The 10,951-nt window shown below is 51.1% G+C and overlaps 6 protein-coding genes across 8 annotated transcripts; 4 read left to right on the top strand and 2 right to left on the bottom strand.

Annotated features, from left to right (window-relative positions):
• Positions 1-667: 667 nt before the first annotated feature.
• Positions 668-1,980, top strand: KVP18_004700 (uncharacterized protein; the record flags this gene model as incomplete). The annotated part of the gene is made up of 3 exons (XM_067957579.1): positions 668-826; positions 932-1,552; positions 1,606-1,980. 3 exons carry the CDS (start codon positions 668-670, stop codon positions 1,978-1,980), a joined length of 1,155 nt encoding a protein of 384 aa, XP_067806234.1.
• A 129-nt stretch (positions 1,981-2,109) lies between these two features.
• On the top strand, positions 2,110-3,582 carry KVP18_004703 (uncharacterized protein; the record flags this gene model as incomplete). Of its 2 annotated transcripts, none has more annotated exons than XM_067957582.1 (1): positions 2,110-3,582. In XM_067957582.1, the coding sequence occupies one exon, from the start codon at positions 2,110-2,112 to the stop codon at positions 3,580-3,582; it is 1,473 nt and encodes a 490-aa protein (XP_067806237.1). The 2 variants fall into 2 exon arrangements, with proteins under 2 accessions (XP_067806237.1, XP_067806238.1); XM_067957583.1 differs by having other exon boundaries at positions 2,233-3,582.
• Positions 3,583-3,657: 75 nt separating this feature from the next.
• KVP18_004701 (uncharacterized protein) lies at positions 3,658-4,584 on the top strand (the record flags this gene model as incomplete). Its single annotated transcript, XM_067957580.1, has 4 exons — positions 3,658-3,860; positions 3,897-4,083; positions 4,148-4,360; positions 4,414-4,584. The coding sequence occupies 4 exons, from the start codon at positions 3,658-3,660 to the stop codon at positions 4,582-4,584; spliced, it is 774 nt and encodes a 257-aa protein (XP_067806235.1).
• Positions 4,585-5,683: 1,099 nt separating this feature from the next.
• Positions 5,684-8,726, bottom strand: KVP18_004704 (uncharacterized protein; the record flags this gene model as incomplete). Of its 2 annotated transcripts, none has more annotated exons than XM_067957584.1 (2): positions 5,684-7,453; positions 7,482-8,726. In XM_067957584.1, the coding sequence occupies 2 exons, from the start codon at positions 8,724-8,726 to the stop codon at positions 5,684-5,686; spliced, it is 3,015 nt and encodes a 1,004-aa protein (XP_067806239.1). The 2 variants fall into 2 exon arrangements, with proteins under 2 accessions (XP_067806239.1, XP_067806240.1); XM_067957585.1 differs by having other exon boundaries at positions 7,482-8,603.
• A 21-nt stretch (positions 8,727-8,747) lies between these two features.
• Positions 8,748-9,236, top strand: KVP18_004705 (uncharacterized protein; the record flags this gene model as incomplete). The annotated part of the gene is made up of 1 exon (XM_067957588.1): positions 8,748-9,236. One exon carries the CDS (start codon positions 8,748-8,750, stop codon positions 9,234-9,236), a length of 489 nt encoding a protein of 162 aa, XP_067806241.1.
• An 87-nt stretch (positions 9,237-9,323) lies between these two features.
• On the bottom strand, positions 9,324-9,911 carry KVP18_004702 (uncharacterized protein; the record flags this gene model as incomplete). The annotated part of the gene is made up of 1 exon (XM_067957581.1): positions 9,324-9,911. The coding sequence occupies one exon, from the start codon at positions 9,909-9,911 to the stop codon at positions 9,324-9,326; it is 588 nt and encodes a 195-aa protein (XP_067806236.1).
• Positions 9,912-10,951: the final 1,040 nt, after the last annotated feature.

Here is a 10,951-nt window from a genome sequence, read left to right as displayed (position 1 = left end):
ATGAACTTGCAGAGTCACATCTGAACAGGGGGACAAAACGGATGCAGGATGCGTTACATTAATAAGGGCAAATCATTGTGAGAATGCGATGGAAGGCGAATAGGGCATTGAACAGAAATGATGATCAATACTTGTGTCCTACTTTGGTGAGGACCTTCTCCTACACTTGCTGATCGAGGCAGGGGATTATGGGGCGTATTAGGATGTAACAACATGTGGAGTATTTGTACAATTGTGGAGTATTTGTCCTACTTTTCTCCTACACTTGTAGTGCCGGAGACTACAACCAGTTGATAACGGTAAGGGACTCTGTAAGATTGAGTTTCCGCCGACACCAGTTTCGAATGTCGCCTGATGCTGAAGGCTCATGGTGCATACACACCTTCACCGCCACGACCGCCTCCACCACGATAATACGCCGACCAACTAGACAGCTGAGGGTCTTGGTTTGTGCAGCGAATGGTTACATGGGTACACACCCTCCTCGAAATTTGCATTTGTTATGACCCCCGACGTCGACGACACTCAGGAGCGTAAACACGTACTTTGCGTGTGTCACTCCTTGATGGTCTACCATCTGTATGCCAAGCGAGAAATCTCCAGGCAGGTGCATTATTTCTTGCGTCAATTTATTTTTTCTTCTGCGAATTACTTATGTCGTTGCAGAATGCGCTCTTGTTTCGACCTTCTCACTGATGAGGACAAGACGTGGCTTTTGGAGCCTGTGGAGACCCGGATGGGCAAGATGATCCGAGCAGTGGAGACCAACCAGGCGTTGCTGGACATTCTGCTGCTTTCTCAACAAGAGGAGCTGCTAATAGATGAGGTGAGGAGTGATTAATTATTTATCTCAAAGGCATTTGCGAATTGAATGTTCCTTTCCTAATTATAAACAACTTAACTCATTCAATTATTGATGTCATTATCGCAGTGTGAATGTGAGAAGAACGAAGATCTGAAAGCTGACTCTGCGGAAAAGGATTGCGACTATGCGGAAAAAGCTTGCGACTCTGCGGAGAACTGTTGCGATTTCCCAGAAAGATGTTGCGAGTTTGCGGACAGACCCACACCGTTCGAGAGACAGTGTACTGCTGCCGCGGCGGACGAGACAATTGAGAGGTCGCTAGAGAAGTACTCGCGAGTGCAAAGCACTCTCCGGCAATTCGTGCGCGATTGGGCTGATGAGGGCGAAAAGGAGAGAGCCATGTGCTACGGTCCGCTAATCCGCGACCTCGAGGAGTACGTCCCAATAGAGCGCTTTCGCCAGGAGCATGGACGACGTCCAGTCGTCGTATGCCCTGGCAGTGGCCTGGGGCGCTTGCCTTTCGAGTCCGTACGGCGCGGGTACTCAACTCAAGGGAACGAGTTCTCCCATCTGATGTTGTTTGGTGCGGACCTGATTCTGAACCACGCCCTCCCAGAATACGAGCTCTCTATCTGCCCCTACGTGCTCGCGACATGCAATCGGAAAAGCCATGATGATCATCTGGTGCCTATCAGAATCCCCAATGTGTGTCCCGCGAAGCACATACCACGAGCTGAGGACTGTTCGGTGAGAGGTATCTGTAGACTTGACTTTTCGGATTTTACTGACATCGCTTGCAGTTTTCAATGTTCGCAGGCGAATTTGTCGAGGTTTACCAAAATAGCATCAAGGAGATCGACGTCGTTCTCACCTCCTTTTTCCTGGACACTGCGAAGAACATCATAGTCTATATACGAACTATAGCCAAGATCATTCGGCCAGGCGGACTCTGGGCGAACAATGGTCCTCTGCTGTACCATTTCGCCGACACCATAGGAGAATTTTCAGTCGAGTTGAGCTGGGAGGAAATCAGACCCATCATCTCACTATTCTTCGATATCCAGCACGAAGAATTCTTATTGGCCACCTACACATCCCAGCCTCGCAGCATGATGCACACTGTGTATGATTGCGTGCACTTTGCGGCCATCCGCAATGATAAGGAGGTCACTTAAAGTACAGCGCCATTGAAAATATAACACCTTTTGGGGACGTTAATTTTGACAGTTCCAGAATATTCACTATTCCTATTTTTTCCTTTGTCCAACATAAGGAAAATGGATGAGGAAAATCGATGATTTTCTATGCGATGGCCATCACGATGGCTTCTGGGTCCTTTGGTGTTTCAGGTGTCCAAGCACTCCGTGCTTTCTTCCTGTTACCGCCCACCTCCCTATATGGATGCCAACCCCTTGTGGACTTGCAAGATGGATGAAATCGGGTGCAAAGAAATCGTACGGCGGCAGATGCAGTGCTTGATACACGACCAGGTTGAGCTGCCTGCGCAATTTCAGGAGTGGCTGGAGGAGTGGATAGAAATCAAAAGAACGGTAAATCCGGACGAAGTGCTATCGAAGGTTGCCAAAGTGCTACTACCTAGAACTCCTGACCACTACTGGTGCGTACCTGCCAATAAGGTGTCGGTCTCATGGGTGACGGACCAAGATGACCTCCTAGACGAGTTGATCCGGCAGCTATCATGGTTCGATAGGGTCCACTCGCTTGAATGGTACCGTTATGGCCTGAACGGGCAGCTTCTATCAAACGAAGGCTGGTGGTCGCTTGTGATACGACGTGTAGCTTTGGAGGTTCTCAAAGCTAGACTTGACAGCGACCCTGTGTTTTACTACCGCTTTTTTGGCCCCTTTGTGCCGCTGCCAGGGCTATCGGATTGTTTGTTCCTTTATCGCCGCAGGAGAAACTGGATAAACCCCTTCTACATTTACTTCTACGGAGTCAACATGCTGAGAACGTGGACGGGACGCCGAACATATTGTGAAGACCTGTTCCACGGTCAGATGGCTTTGCTCCGACCAGAGTTTATGTACGCTTCTGTACAGGAGGTAAGTCATCCAACGCGAGAAAACGTGCTGGTGTTCCACAACTCCGGTGACGACTTCGGCAACATCCCACTCCCGAAGATCCTCAACAATTACCGATGGCATTCTACCCCAAACAGGACGTTTGGAAGAAAGTCTCGGCTATTAACGTTCATGGGAACTTGGGACGATGGGGGGTTGCGGAAGGTCCGACACGTTCTAATACCCGTTCTCCGTGACGCACTAAAGAAGTACATGCACGTGGGCAAGGCGGGTGGTGAGCGATTTCTTGAGGAGTGGAGCAAATCAGATTTCTGTTTGATTCCCCGCGGCTTTCGACGCCGCGCATTTATGGAAAGTGAGTGCCTTGCGCTCGCTGACTGCGTGTGCGTGTACATCTGGGACGACTTCGAGCGGTTGCCCTATAGGGACAGCCCAGCGCACTGGTCTAAACTGGGGATGTCGCTGCAGATGACCTCTGATCTGCCAAATACGCTTCTGGATTCTTTGCGGAGCGTAACCCAGGCAGACTTCGAGAGGTACCGACGGAATATGAGAATCTACTCAGAGTCGCATTACACCTTCGAGGGTTTGCTTGAACAATTGTTCGGTTTCCTCACTGGCGGATCCTCCGATTTGGTGTGTGACCAGTACCTAGATCCGGATGAGATCGCTGCGATGCAGAACAAGGCAACAGACCTTGTGCGGTCGTGGGAAGATATTTTGAACGGACGTTAGTATTGCATGGGCTTCTGTGTCAAACCGATCAAACTTTGTTGGGCAGAGAATATTTATCACTTTCACCTCTGATCGATGCCGATCGAGCTGTCAGTTCACCACCAAAGATCACGGTCGCTGCTCAGTCTTTTCGGGTCTTGCCCGTTAGAAGAGATTCTGCACGAACTGCCCTTGGACCTTGACAGTGGAAGATATATTGTGGTTTTGGGGCCTACGGGAAGCGGCGCGACGACGTTGCTGAGGGCCCTAGCCGGCAAGCTTCCAGCTGACCTGTCTAGGTAGGAATTTTAATATAATTGCTGATATGCTTTCAGCACAATAAAGACGTCACCTGAATCGAGGTTTCGTCCAAGCATGTGTGGCTTTGTAGGACTCGAGTCGGGAGTCAATCCCCCGTTCGAGGGCCTTGTTGTGAAGGACTACCTCAATGCCACAGTCCGGATTCAGTGCCCCAACCTCACCGCCACCAAACGCAGTTCCTTGGTGCAAAACTTAATAACAGTGAGGAGGAGCTCCAGCTTTATTTTTTATTTATTTTACTTTTTTATTTATTTGATTTTTCCAGAATTTTCACCTGTCGACCAAGGACAGTCTCTACACTCATTGTGGAGAGCTCCACTCCCGACTGCTTTTGGCTGCGGAGTCGATCAACTCCCACCTGTCCCTCCTCGCGGTGGACGCAGGCAACACGGCGCTTGGGATTGAGGAGGACCTGCGATCAATGACCACAAAACTAAGCTGTCCAGTCGTGTTGGCAGTGCCCTCGCTTAGCTCGCATGTGGGTGTAGTTTCTCTCCGTTTTTCTTTTGTGCAATCCTTATATGCTCCTAGAATTTTTTCGCTGCAGATTCCGTAATTCTACTTCACCGGGGGAGCGTACTCGTCCAGGGTCCGCCGCGCCAAGTCTTACAAACCATAGAGAAAGTTCGTATGCGGTCGTGCCCCGACCAGGAGAATCCCTACGACTTCGTCCTGGATTTCGTCAGCAACATCTCTGCGTAAGTCTTCATCTTTTCTATTTGACGAGAGGCTCTCTTGGCAAAATATTCCCAGAGAGCGCGTTGATTTCGTTCGCCAGCAGCTGTCCATCCGTGCACTTGGATCACTGAGTCAACTGAATAGAAGCCAAAGCCAAAGGTGAGCCCTCAGAAAGCACTGTGTATGTAATTCTTCCCAGCTTTGCTCGTGTGTGTAGCACAGTAGTTACGGAGGTGACCGAACAACAGGTAAGGTTGAGTGCCGTTTGTTATCCCTTGCAGCAGACATCGTGGTTCAGGGCCCGACTGAGAGTATTCGGGGGCATTTTAATTCGCTGTGCAGCGAGTAACACTCGCCAACCGGCATTATTGATGGTTCTGCTAGTATTCCACTGTCTCTTTTTATTTTGCTTGGCTCTGCTGTTCACGGAGACTGGGGGTTCCTCTCAGAATTTTGACCTCATGGTACTCTGTACATCGTTTCTCACGCCCTCCACCCTCATGGTCGATTTTCACACAGAATTGCCTGTTGTGAGACGGGATGTGATGAGTGGCTTCTACTGGCTGCCAACCTGGTTTCTGGCTCGCAACCTCTGCGACTTACCCATTATAATACCGTCGCTGGGTCTGTCGATTACGATTGTGATGGGTTATATTGTAGACCGTGTGTCAACTGGAACCTCGACCGTGAGTCTTCTCCGCTCCGATCACAGTTCATTGCAATCATCATATTGTTCCACTGGGCCTGTCACGGTCTGGGCTACGTCGCAGCCGCGTGCTTTCGCGGACGGCGTGAGACGATCACGTCAGAGTTGGCTGTGATGCTGTTGTTGTTGACCTGCTCCAACTACTTCATGGTGAGGTACGCATTCGGCTGTAGGCCGCCTTTCACAGCCTTGCAGCGACATAATGCGCCTGCAGTCATTGATCGAGGTCGTGCGTTACGCGTCTCCATATCACTGGGCGTTCATCTGCCTCTCCAAGCGCGAGACGATGATGGCGACTGTAGGGATGTTGTTGTGTGGCCTCGCAACACGGACTCTGGCTGTTGGTATACTGTCAATGAAGTGCTGGATGTCTCGACGATGCAGCCGATTGTGTTGAAGTTCGTTACGCAAATGTTATCACACATCATGCTCGAAATTTGAGTTCATATCCGTAGGAGCGCTCATACTGGACAGGACATGGTCGAGCCGGACGTTGCGCCCGTGTTTACTCAGAGGGTCTTGCTTCCACACAGGAATCGTCATGAGGTTAAAACCCTGACTGTCGTCCTTTGTGGGAATGAGCCAGAAATCGGAGGTCTCGAATAGGGGTACGTGTCTGTGGGTGCCATCCCTCCATTCCACCCGCAAACCCAGACAGGGTGTACTGCAGACACTCATCTTTGCAGGGAATACGTACTCCTTCTCGTCGGTTTGAATGCTGTTGAGAACGGTGTCAATAGTGCCCTCCAAGCCGGTAGGGAAAGCGTGTGCCTCGTACTTGATGGTGAGGCTCTGATTTACCGCGATCACGACGACCTCGCATGACTTGTCGTCCACAAACACTAGCCGACCTCGGGCTATGGCTGGAGCACCCTTGGACTTCAGGAACATGGCGAAGAAGAGCATTTGCATCTGGTAGTGGCAATGTTTGGACCCCCTATCAATCTTGGTGGCCTGTTCTCCAATCGATAACATTTCCAATAGGGACTCTCTGCTGAGCTTCAAATCACGGAGGGCGGGGAAGTGTGGCATCGGGATGTCATCAAAGGTGAGCCGTCCCAACTCGTCGCGCCGCTGCTGCGCCACCAGCGTCGCGGCGAGCATCCGATGCGTGAGAATATCGCTGTAACGCCTGATGGGACTCGTGAAGTGCGAGTAGAGAGGGAAGTTGAGAGCGTAGTGTCCAACCCGACCTACCATAGTGGTATCCTTGCCCGCCACAACGTCGTCGCGAAGCAAGGTCAACACTAGGTCGTCAAACGCCTCCATGCCTTCTGCAGTCTCTAGCTGCACGTCCGACAGCTCCGGAACCGTGAACTCGGAAGCCATCGTCTCTCTCCACGTTGCCAGAGTGTCGCCTGGCTCCTGTGCCCACGACAATCGGTGCAGACTCGCAAATGGGGTGTATCCGGCTTTCTTGAAGTCCAAAACGAATCTCAGAAGGATGGCATCCACAGCTTCCGCTGGTAGATTCTTCTTTAAGATTCTGATCAGCTCGTTAAAACCCTTGGCAGACCAGAGGTAATCAACAATGCTCTTGCCTTCGGGTAACACAAGGCCGAGATCCTTCAGCCAGTCCTGAAGCTGCTCCGCGTAGACTGTCTTCGGGCTTTCGTGATTTCGAAGGAAGGCCAGCTCCTGGTAAGGGCCGGACACGATGATCTCAGCAGCGACTCTGTTGCAGACCAGCATCAGCTCTTCAATGAGCTCATGACTGCTTGTATGCTCCGCATAGTTAAAAGCGACAGGCAAATTTGTGAGAGGGTCGACGAAGAAACCCAGCTGGAACTTGAGGTGAAGAACAATACTCTCCTCAGTCGCAAGCCGCCGACGTCGAATCTTTCTCGTGACAAGGTCGAGTGCCAGCAGTGAATCCACCACTGACGTCCAGGCGAATCCGTCATTCAGAGGGAAGTCACCCTTACCGTCGCAAGTTACTCGGTTTAGCTGAGTCTGATAAATAGGCTGAAGTCCCGGCAAGACCTTAAAGATCTGATCCAGGTCAGCGCCCTGGGCAATTAGGCGCTGGACGCTTCCGAAAACATCCGAGAAAACGTTGTAACGCGACAAGTTCAGGTCTCTGGCCGCCCTTTCAGCAGCGGTGTGGCTCTTTAGCGTCTTTAACGCAGCGAGGAGAGCGTGGATCTGCTCCCTCGTCATGATGGGATCCTCCTGTGAGCAGATGTCCTGCGTTGATTCGCCCACGTTCACTCACGATTACGATCTGGGCCTCTTCGTAGGAGAAGCGGCAGGCCGTGTTGATGACGCCGCGGCAGGTCTCAGGCCGGAAACCATCCTGAGCCAATAGTCGTTTCCCAGAGGAGGCGTCAATGTAGAAGGACACGGAGAAACATAGCTTGTCTACCCCAGGATGAAGGGAACACAGCTCGTCAGACAGCGTTCTCGGGAGCATGGGGAAGCAACGATGGGGAAAGTAGATGGTCAAGCAACGCATCCGCGCCTCCTGGTCAAGTAAACTCCCCGGCGTCACGAAGAGTGAGACATCCGCGATATGGACTGTGACTTGGGCAACGGGGAAGGACACCGGACGATTTGCTAGGACGCTTGCTTCGGCCGGCGTAAGCATTTTGATGCTCACAGCGTCGTCGAGGTCCCTGGCTGTCTCGGGATCGATGGTTATAACTACATGCTTTCGGAAGTCCCGACGTCCCTTCAAATGGTTTGACCAATTGTTGGAAACATCCCTGATCTTCTGATTGGCCTCGTCGACCACCTCTTGAGGTATGTCCTGAAGATGATACTGCAATTCGTGCTGCCATGCTGAAAGTTTGGTTACCGTCTCCACACTGCCCATGTTTCCCAGGCACCGCTCGATGACAGCCAACGGAAGCTTGGAGTCTACAGTCCACTTCGTCACGCGGACGATGTACACGGCTGTAGGGTCTAACACTATCCGTCCTTGGGGGTCACTCAGGTGAGGTGGCACATATTCCGTGTGCAGCAGCACCCAGGGGAGCTTCCGATTGATGCTCACGCCGCGGATATACTTGTCTTCTGGCAAAATTACCACCGAGCTGTCGTACTCCTCTCCATTGCATAATATCGCATCAGCTCGCTTTTCCCTGTTGGCCTGCAGGCGCACCAGAATTCCATTGTTCCGTCCTATATACTCTGCGATGCCGACCACCGCACCGGCCCTCTGCAGGGAAGAGTCGCTTGGCGGAGACACATCCTGCGCCTTGATGGCTTTCTTCACACGGGTGTACGCTGTCTCAGGCCGTCGCCACTCAGAGCGGGGGAGGAGCTCGATATAAACGATGTCCTGATCTATGGCACGGTTCTTAAGTTGGTCAGGTACCCATATATCCTTGCCCATGAATGGTGTCACGAATCCGCCGGAGCCTGCGGACCTAAACGCCCCCTTGATCAATTCTTGAGTCCGCACAGCTGCCTCACATTCGTCGTTGGGCCTGTGCGGCTTATGAATTTGGGGTCGCATGCTGCAATTCACGATTTCGAGATGCGTGGTGACATCGTGCGTATATTGGACCAGATAGGAGTAACGACCTTTGACGACGACACTCTCGACCTGCTCTCTGATCTGGTTGTTAGGGAAGCCAAATCCATTCTAGAGCAAGTACATGAAGCGGCTGTGGTCACAGGCAAGAACGTCATCACTGGCTCTGCGGCCCGAGACGTGTTATTCAGTGAGAGAGCCTACCATACGGATCACGTTCAGCCTGCTCGGCTTAGTCTGCTGTCACCCGCGGAACGGAAGCTTGTGGACGATGCGAACCAGCTACCTATTGGGCCCTTTCCGCTTTCCGAGGGCCTCCCTCTCCCCCCCCATGCGCTTACGAACCACAAGTGGACCTTGAAGCTCGGTGATCCGGCTGCAGAGTGTGTGGAGATCCGGAACAGCAGAGGGGAGACTGTGGCCTTAGGCCCTAAACTACGGGCTGCCGACTTCACGCCGCAGTGGCCTGAGAGGAGGGATGATGCTGGCTGATATTCGGCGATCCCAGCTGCATACCAAGAGGGATAATGACGCTGACTGACATTCGGCAATCCGAGTTTCACATATCGAGTTCATTTATCAGCAAACGCAGTCACGGAGGTGACTCTTGATTCCATCTTCGATTTCCTCAATCTTCAAGTCCTTCACAACATCATGAGCCGAAAAAATGGGGAGGATCTGGAATCCCATGAACTTGAAGGTGAGGTTGATGTGAAGAAGCATATCCTCGACACCACCCCCTTGCATGAGGTACTGGTCCGGATCGTTGAAGGCTGATTTGGGACAATTGTAGGTGCATGATAGTAGAAAACGCTTCCCTTGACAAAGTCCACCAGTTCCGTATTGTTTCGTGGGGTCCTTTCGAGTCCGGCCGTCGTCCTTGAACAAATTACCTGGCACCAGAACGTCGTCGAAGTACTTCTTAGCCCCCCAAGGCAGACTCATCCAAAAGATCGGTGTCTGGAGAATGACGACGTCAGCTGCTGCGATCTTCCCGGCCTCCACTTGCGCGTCGTACTTCTGCTCAGTTGCAGTTATTGTCACGGAGTGACCTGCAGCAACCAGCTCACTGCGCATAACTTCGCAAATGTGAGTGTTCAAGCTTCCTGTGGCGAACCCGTGACTTTGAGCGCCATTAATGATCAGTAACTTGAGAGATGAAGTCATTTGGTGTTATTTCAATAAACACAGTAATTGTTTTCAGGAGTATTATGATTTCACCCAACGGTTTTAACGGCGACTTTGAGATTTTGGGGTTTAGGGTTTAGGGTGCTCATACTGCAACCATGAAGCCTCATTAATGATCAGTAACTTGAGAGATGAAGTTATTTGTGCGGCTGTTCAGCAAACATAGGAATTGTTTTCATACGAAATATTATGATTTCACCCAACGTTTTAGTCGCAATGTCTATTGATTCAGATCTCAGGATATCAGCAGTAAGTCAGAACTGAATTACATTTTCATCCAAAAAACCCTTGCCGTCAGAAAGTAGTCGTCGCCACAGAGATTCTGAAACAAACCACAGTATATCATCCTGAAACCCTAAGGAACCCTAAGGAACTACCCTGAATAGCCCCTACAAAATATAAGATCAGTTGGTAAGTCTTAATCAATGCATGTCGAACGGCACTTTCTTCATCCCATTATCCCCCCTTAACTTAGTAAGACCGAACCTCCCACTAGTTGTCCACGGATCAGAGGAATGGCTCTAGGACTCGTCATCAGTCAGAACAAAGAAATCATCCTACGCTCCCGAATAGTGTCAGCACTCAATTGTCGCCAGAAAGGTCCGTTATATGCTTGTTTGATCATCCTAACGCGCGACCCCCCTAACCCCGTCTCCCTAATCAGTCACGGTGATTGTCGTCAAAGCCAGTCAGCAAGAATAGCAGAACTGGACGCCTCAGACAAATGCCTGAATCATCATTGAGTTTCCCATCCGATGGTAGTCCGTTGGTTGTTTAGTCTGTGGGTTGCACACACTATGCAATAATTACGGGGACAGAACGGTTCCCAAAATCGCAGTTTCGAGCCAGGTAAGTGCCTCGATGAATACTTTGGAGGCGGCTGCCCTGACTGACTCGTCTCTCAGAGCAAGTCAGATCCGCACAGCTGCATTTGGGAGGTGACGGGATGACACCGGAAGAACTTAGCTCATTCTGTAGGCTCTCCGCCGATGCAGATTACGAACCTCTTCCTATATAAG

The sequence above is a fragment of a genome (assembly GCF_019968955.1).
Source record: "MAG: Porospora cf. gigantea A chromosome Unknown PgA_NODE_796_length_10951_cov_350.348, whole genome shotgun sequence".
Classification (NCBI taxonomy): domain Eukaryota; phylum Apicomplexa; class Conoidasida; order Eugregarinorida; family Porosporidae; genus Porospora; species Porospora cf. gigantea A.
Note: the sequence above shows the minus strand (reverse complement) of the source record. Positions and strands in the feature narration are given on the sequence as shown.